General features: G+C 41.8%; 1 protein-coding gene across 2 annotated transcripts; it reads left to right on the forward strand.

Annotated features, from left to right (window-relative positions):
• Window positions 1-399: 399 nt before the first annotated feature.
• mios (missing oocyte, meiosis regulator, homolog (Drosophila)) lies at window positions 400-13043 on the forward strand. Of its 2 annotated transcripts, none has more exons than XM_073484808.1 (12): window positions 400-510; window positions 1241-2107; window positions 2281-2770; window positions 3648-3746; window positions 3868-4122; window positions 6647-6816; window positions 7345-7410; window positions 7555-7713; window positions 9464-9616; window positions 10581-10785; window positions 11044-11173; window positions 11514-13043. In XM_073484808.1, the coding sequence occupies exons 2-12, from the start codon at window positions 1289-1291 to the stop codon at window positions 11602-11604; spliced, it is 2637 nt and encodes an 878-aa protein (XP_073340909.1). In that variant the 5' UTR covers window positions 400-510; window positions 1241-1288; the 3' UTR covers window positions 11605-13043. The 2 variants fall into 2 exon arrangements, with proteins under 2 accessions (XP_073340909.1, XP_073340910.1); XM_073484809.1 differs by having other exon boundaries at window positions 425-510; window positions 11050-11173; window positions 11514-11702.
• The last annotated feature ends 423 nt before the right edge of the window (window positions 13044-13466 follow it).

The raw sequence follows: 13466 nt of genomic DNA on the forward strand, positions 1-13466 counted from the left end.
ATGGAGATTATTTGGATGCTGTGTGTGTAAGAGTCCCAAATGAGATTGTTTTACTTTTCCACTGTCGCCCACTAATGTTAAAACCAGATGAGTTGTAAGTTATTGTGATTCCCATGTACTGCACAGTTTTTAACCTTATTTAAAGCAGCCTACTTGTAAAGTGCAGTCAATCCGATGATCCGTGCGCACTGGATTACTTCCCAGAAAGAAAGAAAAAAAAAACATATTTTCAAATAATGTACCATATTGTACTCGACTATAATAATCTGATGATGTGTGTGTCATTATCAGGGAGTATTTTCATACACTTTGGTAACAGCACCCTCTGGTGGTAAACTGCGTGTGTTAAATTAAAAGTTAACCGGAACTTTTTAGCAGCTGACACCTCTGAACACCCCGGACGTGTTTTGGTGTAACACACAACATTCAGTCGGGGCTTCAAGCGTCCCTTCCCGACATGTGTATGTCAAGTCGAAATTCAGCTGCTCGTTTAAACACCGCGCGTGTTTTGTAAGTAACACAACATCGTTAATCTCGTTAATTGTTAGCAAGTGTTTTCGACAGCTAGCTAAAACAGCGCTAGCTAAACGGTTTGTGTTTCAGCTCGTCCTTCACTCGTTAGCATTAGCTTAGTCAAGTTAGCATGTCAACAAACTTGGGACTGTAGTTTTTTCCTGCCGTGTCACTTTGGCACGTCGCAAATTAACCGCATCTTTTATTCAACGCGGGTCTCTTGTTTCAAACAAATACGTTGCGAGCTAGCCACAGTTAGCATCAGGTTGCTAACTTTTCAGACAAGGCAGTAACGTTCAGATTTGCATTAACACTTTAGCTAATTTACACCTTAAAGGGGCACTTTAAAAATTCAAATTCAGAGTTTTAATATTTAAAATATTAATGACGTAATAATCCAAACTCAGAAATATTAATTTTTTCCATAACTAAATAAACAAGCTGTTCTCAGAGGAAAATAAGGCCCCCAGAACACTGTTTGAAGCTAGAAAGGTGGCAGGGTCCGCCACATATAAACAAAGAGTGTGTTTAGTTAAGTCAGTGAAGATCTTTCTCTTAAATGTCTTCCCTAAAACTACATAGTGCACCTTTAATGTTACCATAACTACTTCTGAGATTTGTCATGCTGTTTATTGGCCAACCTGCATTTATTTCAGTAGCTTCAGGTCTGTGGTGTCAGAAGTGTTTCTCAATGGACTAATTTCTGTGTTATTTATCCAATTTCCAGGTTACAGAAGGCCGATTTCTTTGAGATCCTTCTAGCTGCTTTTGAATCATGAGTGGCTCCAAGCCGGACATCCTGTGGTCTCCCCACCACCCGGACCGTTATGTCATCTGTGACTCTGAACTTGGACTGTACCGTATTGGACCTGTGGGCAGCGCAGAAACCAAGGCTGGCACTCTCCCGCTGTCTGAAGAAACTGCTGCTACTTTACTAGCCATTAACTCTGACACCCCGTATATGAAATGTGTGGCTTGGTACCCAAAGCATGAGCCTGAGTGTCTGCTCGCTGTGGGCCAAGCTAATGGCAGAGTAGTGCTCACCAGCCTGGGTCAGAGCCACAACTCTACATGTAAAGAGCTGGTGGGGAAAGAGTTTGTTCCCAAGCACGCCCGTCAATGCAACACTTTAGCCTGGAACCCGGTGGACAGCAACTTGCTGGCTGCTGGGTTGGACAAGCACAGGGCGGACTTCTCTGTCCTCATATGGGACATTAGCAGTAAGTTTTCTCCAGAGACCAGTGTATCCGCAGATAAGATTCGTCTCTCATCTGTAGATTTGGACTCGAGCACGGTAGTGACCAAACCGTTGTATGAGCTAGGCCAGAACGATGCTTGCCTGTCTCTCTGCTGGCTGCTTCGTGACCCAAAGCTGCTGTTGGCTGGCATGCACAGGAACCTCGCAATATTTGACCTGAGAAACACAAGCCAGAAAACGTTTGTCAACACCAAGGCCATCCAGGGGGTGACGGTCGACCCACACTTCCATGACCGCGTTGCCTCTTTCTTTGAGGGCCAGGTGGCCATCTGGGATCTGAGGAAGTTTGAGAAGCCTGTGCTTACGCTCACTGAGCAGCCTAAGCCACTCACTAAGGTCTGACTCAGTTTGTTTTAAGGAGATAAGCTTAATGTTTAATTTCTGTCCAGTTAAATTGGGATAAAAATGAGTGTTTTGTGGATTCCTATAACACAACTTGCTGGTAAAGTATTAAATATAGTAGAATTTACAGGTTGTTAGTAACATGATGTTCTCCTTTCTCATTTTAGGTGGCTTGGTGTCCAACTCGTACCGGCCTGCTGGCCACACTGACACGTGACAGCAACATCATCCGCCTGTACGACATGCAACACACTCCTACACCCATCGGCGATGAGACGGAGCCCACCATCATCGAGCGAAGCGTGCAGCCCTGTGAGAGCCAGATTGGCAGCTTCGCCTGGCACCCGTCCTCTCAGAACCGCATGGTGGTGGTGTCAGCAGCCAACCGGGTCATGACTGACTTCACCGTGTTTGAACGCATCTCACTGGCCTGGAGCTCTACTACCTCTCTCATGTGGGCGTGTGGCAGGCACTTGTATGACTGTGTGGAGGATGGGGCTGAAGGAGTTGAGAGCGTGATTGAGAAAGACATCGCCACTAAGATGAGGCAGAGGGCGCAGTCCAGGTACGGGCACGATACCGTCCAGGTGTGGAGGAACCACCAGTTGGCTGGAGGGAACGATCCCCAGCTCAAGTCTTTGTGGTACGATCTGTTCTATATCCTTTTTGACTATGAAGTGGTGGAAATGCCTGCTCAGTGGGACACTGTTTATCTTGGTATAACAATCATCGTGAATCTGCTGTGATTCGGTGCACCTGGGTTTTGATCAACAAATCTGTTGACTCAGCTGCTAATCAAAAAATTCTGCAAAGATGCTTCATGTAGTAGTTGTGCTTTATGACTCTTTCTTATCCGTAGTTTTGTCTCTCTTCTGATGTAGCGTGCAATCTGCAAAGTAACGTGTAACTAAAGTTATTATATAAATCCATTGTTGTAAGAATGAAAACATTTGCCTCCAAAGCGTAGTGCAGTGGAAATAGAAAGTCGCAGAAAATGGAAATACTCAAGTAAATCACAAGTACCTCAAAAACTTTAATACAGCACTTGAGTAAATGTACTTAGTTACATTCAATAACTGAATATAGGTAACTTAAACGTCATGAATAGATTAAAGTCACTGTGAAGTATTTTTCTGTGCGTGTAGCGTCTTCTAAATAATTTTGATGGAACTCCTGATGACTATCTCTGCTGAGGACTGGTGTTATCTACAGTGATGATTAACTCTTATCTTTGTTTTATAGAGATACAAAAACGATACAGATATGGTCTGATTTTAAGTAATTTAGGAACCTACAGTAAACCTCCTAGACTGGAAATGTATCAGTGTGTCTCCTATAGTCAGTATTAATTTTTTATCATAAATTGTAAAATTGTCAGCTCGTATCTTATCCCACTGTGGTCCAGTTTATATTTGAGCATTGTGATAAAGTTCTGTGGTAACTGTGGTTCTTGTGCACTTAAATCTCCTCTGTTCTGTGCTATCATTGTTATGTTTGAACTGCAATATCAGCTAAACTTCCTATAGAGTATCACATATGAAGCAGTGTGCAGAAGATATGGAGCTGAAGCTGCAGGGGAACAAGCAGTCTGTCGTCTACTCTGGTATCAAGAACATTGTGAAGACCAGCTCGGGTAAGTCACTGACACTCATTTAATGATGATCAGAACTTGGTTAAATAATATTTCTAAACTTTATTAAGTTGTGTGTTATCGATTTATAGAATGGTGTGCGTTTGTCCTCCTGGTCTCTCAGGCACAACAGAGAGCCGCAGGTGCTGGAGCGGTTCAGACCGGCAGACGGATCTACCGCGGTACCTCAGCGAGGAGCGTTGCCTCGCCCTGCGACTCTGCGGCTGGATCAGCCGGGGTACTGACATCGACGTGGAGATATTCCTTCGAACACTGGAGCAGGAGCGCGAGTGGGAGCGGGCGGCCGCCGTGGCTCTGTTCAACCTGGACATCCGCCGGGCCATCCAGATCCTCAACAAAGGAGCCACGGTTGAGAAGGGTGAGTGCTGCATCACCTGAGAGTGAAGGGGGAGGAAGCAGGTGTGTCTTTGAAGCCAGGTGTTGACTGGAAGGAGGAACGATTCAGAACCAACACATTATTGCACATGTGCTGCTTGAAAATGTGAAACTCTAACGTTCTTTGAGACTGACATATATCTATATAAAGTTATGTGCATGAGGGCTGCAACGAGTGACGATTTTCATTTCATTTTCTTGATTAATTAGGTAATCATTTGGTTTATAAAACATCAGGAAACAATTAAAAAAATCCCATCACTATATCCTAGAGCCCAGGATAACATCATCAAATACCTGAGAGACAGTCCAAAACCCCAAGTTATTAAATTATCTTTAGTGTTAGACCAAGAAAATCAACAACATTTTTGCTTAAAAAAACAACCTTTTCTCATCAAAAAAGTTACATTTTAATTTGATTTAATTTTCTTCCTATCAATAAACTGATTGCTTTACTAAATGTAGCAGCTCGAATGTGCTTGGTCTTGTATATTTACAATTTTTTTTTACTAAAAAAATTTTTGTAGTGGTTAAAAATGAAGCAGAAGCAGTAAAATGTCAAATAATCACATAATTTTAAAGGGATCTCTCCTGGATGAATGATTTACACTTCTCAGTTCAGTTCATCTGCCTCTGCACAAATGTGCATTGTAATGTCATGCTGCTTTACCAGGAAATGAAGTAAGCAGTATTTTGAAAGCTGTGTTGACCAAGGACCTATGTCTGCAGTGTGTATCAAAGCATGATAAAACAGTGTCATCATTTTTAGGTTGTTTCAGGTCAAAAAACCTCTCAGAAATGTGCCAAAGATATTATTGTACTATCCTGATAAAAAATAAAGTGCCCCTTTTTGTTTTCAGACAAAAGCAAGGAATTTCAGAAATGTAACAGCAGGAGAACCTTGTTTTTCACACAACACTTGTCTTGTATCAGCTGCAGCGCTTTTCACACCGAGGTTTGATGAAAATGGAGAGGGAAGGCTGTTGTTTACACACGTCTTGACTAAGAAAAAATTCCACCAATGTAGGTCAAACGTTTTTCTGCTGTGTGTTCTAATGAGTGTTTCCTGAGCATGACTGATGGGGTGATCCATTAGATAAGGAGTGTCAACAGAGCCATCTCGACAGACAGTTGCAGTGTTTTTTCAACAGCAGCTCTTAGTTAATGCATCGATTCTCATCTACACACTTATATAAATATTTGAACATTTTTGTGGTAGTGGTAATTTTAGTTTGACGTGTTCTCAGCCTGTGGCAGCCAACTGAAAACTGCCTTAGTGGCAGAGAAAACCACTACAAGTTTTTTAGTCAATTTTGCCGAAATGTACTATTTAAATTTAATGTTGAAGAAAAAGTGGGATATTTAGAAAAATGCTTGTTCGCTTTGGATGGATATCGGCCTCCTATCAGTCTGCAATGTAAGAAAATACAGCCATAAGACGCTAAGCTAAGCTTGGCTCTGTCCAAAGGTTAACTAATTGACCTATCAACATCTCCAAAGTGCACTAAAAACATTTTCTATCCCGTTTGTTTAATCTGTACTACGGCTGGCACCATATCAGATCTTCACACGATCATACGATTATCGCGGCTGAAAGAATTCACGACAATGATATTATGCCAAAATTTAGCCACACTTCGGGTAGAGTGTCTCGCTCTCGTCTGTCATCTCCTCTGATGTGACTGTGTGTGGCAGTAGTAGCCACACATTGTGGTAGTATCTACCTAGATAGTTATTTCATCTTCTTCTTCTTCTTTTTTCAATTTTATTGCAGGTTGAAACAGGCGTTAAAATGCATTATTCCACCTCCGCCTACTACCAAAAAAGAACGTAAAGAAACAAATGATTTAAGAGTCACCCGTTTATTTACACAATATTATTGTCTGTGTATTACTAATATTATATCAATATTTCATACTCTAATATCACCATGTGCTTCACTGTCGGTTTATCTTGACTGACAGCTCTAATCTGTACAAAAACCAAAGTGCATAAAACGTTTGTTAGTTAGGAGCTTTGCTGGAAGTAAAGTTGCCAAAATGTTACACTACTCCTGTAAATAATTCATGTTGAGTCAGTGACTGAATGAGTTTTACACCACTACGACCTTGAAAGGTGTTGTATAATAGAAACAATAAATAAACAATACGAAACCATCAGTAAACAACAGGCCGTCTGTAAAAAGAAACTGATTTTTGGGCACTCTTCAAGGGTGCTTTAAATTCTTTTGTTTTGTTTTGAATGCTGACGAAGACCACAGCATGACCAGAGTGATGGAGCTGTTTTTAATGTGAACAAATCACAAAACAAACAGCTTTTTTAAAGTAATTCATGTGTCTTGGAACTTCTTGTTCATTGAGCCACAAAGCCAAACCGCCTTGAATAGTTGCCTCTGAAGCTCTATCAAAAAAACTGCTTTCTTTTTGTCCGACCACAGCGCTGCACTCACAATGAAGACTTTGCTGATATGAACTGAACCAGCTTGTCTGACTTCTTCTCGTTCACAGGTGACCTGAACCTAAACGTGGTTGCCATGGCTCTGTCAGGCTACACCGACGAGAAGTGCTCCCTGTGGAGGGAGATGTGCAGCTCTCTGAGGCTGCAGCTGAAGAACCCCTACCTTTGCGTTATGTTTGCCTTTCTCACCAGTGAGCCTGGAGCCTATGATGGCGTGCTGGTAATGGATCTCTTACTGTCATGGAATTTCATGGCTCTATTGCAAACACAAGGAAAGTTAGTGAAAGAAAAAAATAGACGTTTAAATCGGCGAAGAAGTAGTTAATACTCCAGTGTCTTCAGGTGCACAGGAAAAGATGTGTTTCACATTTATGTAATCAGTGCTGTAAGGTCGTTAAACACTTAACAGAAAATGAACCCGTGCCCAGGACAGAGTGTATGTTTCTGTTTCTTCCTGCCCCAGTTGCATCAGAATCTGGCAGCCAGCTGCTGTCACATTTATTTATCTCTTTAGACCTTTTCCTGGCCAGAAGTGATGACTCCACGATAAAAGCATTAAGTCAGTCCCTTTGACTTTGTTTCTTGCCATCTTGGCTCTTAGACTTGATTAGGTGTTCCTGCAGAAGTGTGTCACGGAGCAGAAGAATTGCATAAGTTGCAAATTGACGCCTTTATTCGAGATTGTAATCCCAAAATATTTATGTATAAAATGACAAAAGGGGATAAAATTTCTTTGTCTGTATTTCAGTACGAGAGCAGTGTTGCTGTGCGGGACCGAGTAGCCTTTGCCTGTATGTTTCTCAGCGACGCCCAGGTAACACAACACAAAGCCTTTCAACAGCAGATTATGTCCGTTGTCATACCTTGTTACAGCATTTCCTGTTGAACTTCTGTAGTGCATGATCAGGTTGCATTCTCCTCTGATTTCATAAACTTCTCTGGGGGTGTTTGACTGCAGCTCCCTCGATACATCGACAAACTAACCAATGAGATGAAGGAGGCGGGCAACCTGGAGGGCATCCTGCTGACGGGTCTGACTAAAGATGGCGTGGACCTCATGGAGAGCTACGTGGACCGCACTGGAGATGTCCAGACTGCCAGCTTCTGCATGCTGAAGGTACACAGACACAGAAAAATGATGCCAAATTCATCCTATTTTGTAATCGGGACACATTTACAACAAATATGATTGGAGCCAAGTCCAGGCCCTCAACCAAAACATTTAGCTATGTAAGATTTCACTTTTGCAGTTTGGCTTATTGTTCTATATCTTCTGTAGATTACAGTACATATACAAGGCTCATGTAAAAGCCTATGACCTAAATCATCTAATAATAAAAATAAATGTCCCCACGTGAAGAGAAGCATGAAAACTGAGGCTACTTTCAGTTATTCGGTGCATGGTGAGATCTAATAAACCAATAGGATAAATGACACAGATAAATAATATATAATCCACTTAATTTAAATGAATAACTACTCTGTAGTAGTAGTTAAATGTCTAGTTCCACTCAAAAACTCTGAGCCAACACTCACACCAAAACAATGTAGATGGATTAATAGGAAAGAGGAAAAAGATCTCCTGTGTCAGTATACCACTGCTCTTCACAAATGTATAATCCCTCCTCACCAGACCAGATCTCTGGCCTGTTTAACTCTTGTTACCCTTCAGGTACATAATGAACTTGCCTTTCATTCCTTTACACCTTATAAATGGAATAAAAAGAAGATTATAAACTTCAGATATATGTAGAGACTGTCGATGTGCTTTTTTGTCTGATTATGTATTTGTCCTGTTGTTTTGCCCGGCTGTATATGAATGAACTCAGGTCTGTCTTGTCAAAGAGATCACGATCTCAATAAGACCTGATTAAATAAAGGTTATGTACAAACAAAGGATTCCACATCTTAAGCCTATTTGACCATCAACACAAAAAGATGGCATCTAAGTGAAAAAATGAAGATAACATGATTTTTTCTAAAGCACCAGTAACAACAACAATACTTTAGTTCAGCCAGAAATGAAGCAGGCCACTTTTCATTTGTGGATAAACTATGAATTAAACTTGTCTTGTAGAGCAACACAGAAGACACGTTTGTGTCATTTTATTGCCAAATAAGTTTTACAGTATCTTAAGCTGCTGTCACTCTGCTAGCACTTACAAATGAATGGAAAATGACACCTGGCCTCAGGTACAATCCTACAACACATGTAAATCATTTTTATTCTTAAATGAAATAAAATAATACTCAAACAACCACAGCATGCACAAATGATATTGAACACGTACATGGCTGCGTCTCCACCCCCCATGATAGTACATGGAACAGCCCCAAAACTTCCCTCAGATCAGAAGGTTTAAGCAGGAACCTAAATGAACAAATTGTATAACTGCTACCAAGAGAAAAGGTCTGATCGCACCCTTGTAGAGATCAAGGCACATGTTGAAACTTGCGCGTTCATTTCTAAAAAGTCACAGCCTCTTATTCTTAACACAGTTGCCATCTATGAAGCTCATCTCATTGGAGTTGTTTGCTGTCATGCACTTGGTTCTTTAAAGAAAGGCTAAAGCAGTTGTTGAACAGGTCTGTAAGTTTTTAACATGTTGGGGAACATTGTGTTCAATTCTTACTTTGCTTGATCATTTTCCTGTTCTACCTGCTCCTCAGTAGAGCACTGCAGTAACTTCATATACCTCTCATACTGTTTACACAAACATGAATTGTTTCACCAGAGGGATGGGTGTAGGAAGGTGAGACCTCTAGAAGGTATTTGTTCAAGTACACTTAAACTATTTGTTTTCCCATGTGGCAGGTAAACCTGAAGTGATGTGAAACCAGGCTTAAGACAATGTTTCCTTTACTAGGGTTCCCCAGGTGATGTGCTGAAAGACCCTCGAGTCCAATGCTGGATCGAAAACTACCGCAACCTGTTGGACGCGTGGAGATTCTGGCACAAACGAGCCGAGTTTGATATCCATCGAGGAAAGCTGGACCCCAGCTCCAAACCACTAGCCCAGGTAACCGACATCAGGGGACAATTCTTTCCCTTTCACTCAAAAAATGTGTAGTTTTTCTTGTTCCTATAGTTGAATGTTTGAGGTTACCCTCTGCAGAATGATGTATGTGCAGAGTTCAACACTGGAAGGCTATTTTCACATCAAGTACTCAAAGTTAATAATTTGAGTCATTTATCAACAGAAAATTTTAAAATTCTGCAGGCTTCTTAAATGTTACATCTTCTTTGGCTCCGGGAAATTGTCATGATGAGCATTATTCACTATTTCCTGACATTTTACAGAGTAAAGAATCAATCGAAAAATAATACAAATATTAATTATTAATGAAAAGAATCATAAATTGCAGCCATAAATACTTTCATTTGATAATGCCATTCAATAAATCAGTTGATGTTTTATGTAAAGTGTCTTAGAGTACCATGAAAAAGCACTATATATATATATAATCCATTTTATTGAATACATTCAAATATATATATAGAATGTATTCAAGTTACTGGTAAAACTGTAAAACTTTGTTTTGTTTGTTACTGTATTACATATTACTGCCCTTGTAACAAAAATGGGACGTTTGTACTGTTTATTACTCACAGGTATTTGTGCCAAGCAATATGAAGAGTGTCAGCCAAGCTCATAACACTCACAGCTCTGCTCTCCAATTCTCGTCATAAAACTTGTGTTCTAGTCAGCGATCTATTCCAGACAGTACACACACTTTTCTTTTTATAAATCCTAATACTTAATTTTTGGCTTGTTTTCATACAAGCTAAACTCGGCACTATCTAACTGCATCACTGGCATTCCAATATTCACAGTTAAGCATGTCGGGATTATAGTTTATCTAATCCTTATCTCCCTCTCCCCTTAAGTGAAAATTGGACAGCTGGTGAGCGTGCACTTGTCAGTTTTACCTTCATGTTCACCAGCTTATCAACCGACCTTTGTGTTTGTTCTTTTGCGACAGGTGTTTGTGAGCTGCAACTTCTGCGGGAAGTCCATTTCCTACAGCTGCTCGGCAATGCCTCACCAGGGCCGCGGCTTCAGCCAGTACGGGGTCAGCGGCTCACCCACTAAGTCAAAAGTCACCAGTTGCCCTGGCTGCAGGAAACCGCTGCCACGTTGTGCCCTCTGCCTCATGAACATGGGCACACCTGTTTCTAATTGTCCAGGTAAATCAGCCTGTGTGGAGTATGTAGACAGATGTTCAGGCAGGCATCTTGGAGCAACTTGAGTGCCCATAATACTTAACTGAGCATTTGCAGGGGACAATGTCTGGACTTTGATCAACATTTAGTTGCAGCTGCACCTGGCAGTTTGGTGGCCAATCCAGTTTCCTTACTGCCTTGTTGTCACTCATACCAATGTTGATAGATAGTCAAATTTTAGTGATTGTTCATGTTGACTTATGGATAAATCTTTTCTGGCAGGAACAGGGAAGTCAGATGAGAAGGTGGACTTGACAAGGGAGAACAAACTCGCCCAGTTCAACAACTGGTTCACCTGGTGTCACAACTGTCGACACGGAGGCCATGCTGGCCACATGCTTAGCTGGTTCAGGTGGGACTTGCATGATGCTGCACAAGTCTGCATAATTTTCAGACAGACAATTGTGAACTGTTATGGCCCGTGTACCCTCAAATCATTGGATTTTCTTAATCCTGAAACAGTAATTTAAAAAAGACTGTACACAAACAGTCAAATGTGAAAATACAATATTGATAATAATTGTATTTTTGCTGAAAATTTAGCTGAAACTAAAAAATTCAATTAATGGAAGTTACACTGACCTGCTTTACCCTTCTGTGTTCTTGAGGCCAGGATGTAAAAAAAAACTTTTGTATTATCTATTGTTTACCCATTTCTTCTCATCTTCATTCATCTAATTTGTCCGTTACAGAGACCACACAGAGTGCCCAGTGTCGGCGTGCACGTGTAAATGCATGCAGCTGGACACCACAGGGAACCTGGTGCCTTCAGACAGCAGCTAAACAGGAGACGCCTGTCGGAAAGTGAAGCCAAACACCAGCACAGAGCCAACCAGTGCAGGTTCACCGCTGCACCCGCTGCACCGACAACTGGGCAAGGGACAAAGGGTGCCAGCAGTGTCCTCCTCTGGAGTGGCTGCTTGAATAGAATGACATACTGTTAAGTTATAGTCTAGTGAATGTAACGTTGTGACAGACCCCTACATGAAGAAGGGAGGCAGTGTGTGTTACTGATCTCACTAACTGAATCAATGACAGAAAGGGAGCAAATGCAAACTCACTGCTCTGCTAATGAAAATCCCACTCAGGAGAAATACAAGAGGCTCTGCTGTAATCAGCCTCTTCCAATCTAACCTGAATCAGGCTTGTGGTTTTATTGTGATTTATTAAAAAAAAAAAAAAGTCCACTCACACATCAGGTTGTAACGATGTGATCGCAGGTGCCAATATGTCTGAGCTATATTTTTTGGGCTTGTGTTTTAATACGCTATTTAACGTCTGTGTTTGTCTTACGAAAGGATCTTCACATACCTCATGAAAGCGTGTTTTGGGGTGAAGGACGGTACCCCGGGTGACGGAGCGGAGTGTAGCGCACAATAACAACACTCTCTTGCTCTCTTCATGTTCGTCTGTGCCACTCTTCTTCTAGCATTGTGCGGGAGGGCTTCCAGTGCGTTTTGGGGGCGAGAATGAGGAATAGGAGAAGGTAGGGGTGGTGGTGGTGGGTGATGAGGAGGGTGGGAGGGGTGCGTCTGTATTCACCAGCCCACTCCAGGCCTGTGGTCCATGAAAGAAGCTCGCCAGAAAACAGCAGCTGCTCGGCACTCTGACAAGACCCTCCAGATTGTTCCCCTCATAAAGAACCTCAGCTGCCGGAACACTATTGACTCAAAGAGAGGGCGAGAGAACAGACAGCCTGAGCCCCGTACCCCCTCCTTCCTACACCCTCCGACATACACAGACTTGCCCTCTCTTTCTTTCTCCCCTCACTCTGGTGCCCAAATTGCACCCAAAAACTATGCATACCACACATCAATCTGAGGATGGGCGCCGTCTGTGGGGGGACGGCCGTGTGTAAGCGGCATTGTAAATGGGTTTTCTCTCTTTCTCTGCCACCCTCCCCACTCTGTCACTAACCTAGGGAGGCATTGTAAGTGAGAGGCGGCCTGCACCAGAGCTGGCTAAATCACTTAGTCATGGAGTAGGGAGGAGGAGGTGCAGAGGAGGGGGGCACAGGAGCTACTGTATGCTGCTTTCACCAGGATCTCTTCCCGGTGTGGGAGGTTTTATAGGCCTGCATGCCCTTTTGTGAACTATTTTGGAGTGGAGCTGACAAATTGGCGAGCCGTGTAGCGTCCCGATAAACAAGGGTGGCTGGAATTTCATCCTTTCAGTGTTTTCTTGTGTTTGCCTTTTAAATAAATTCCGACTGACAAATTGGAGCACAGCTGAATGGAGTGTTTTTACATACGTTTACATGGCTTATTTTTATATTATGATTCATAGACACAGATGGCGTGGGTTTTATGTCGTGTGCATTCTTTATCTTTGCCTAAAAAACATTGAGTCACACATTATTCTCTCATGGGAACTCCCACAGAATAGCACAACATCAATGCTGGCAGAAAGATAGATAAGATGGATAGGGCCTCAGAAACAGATAAGCAATAAATCTCCTTTTTAAACTTAAATGTGCAATATCTAAGATTGTAAACCTGATGAAACAACAGGCAGCAAATCTCAAGTTTAACTGCTAACTATAGCTGCTGTTAGCTAGTTAGCTTGGTTAGAATGAAAATTTTAGATAAGTTATGAATGTTTTCAACTAAAATTCTCACACATTGCACCTTTAAAGTTTGTTATTG

This window comes from Pagrus major, chromosome 17 (assembly GCF_040436345.1).
Source record: "Pagrus major chromosome 17, Pma_NU_1.0".
Taxonomy (NCBI): Eukaryota; Metazoa; Chordata; class Actinopteri; order Spariformes; family Sparidae; genus Pagrus; species Pagrus major.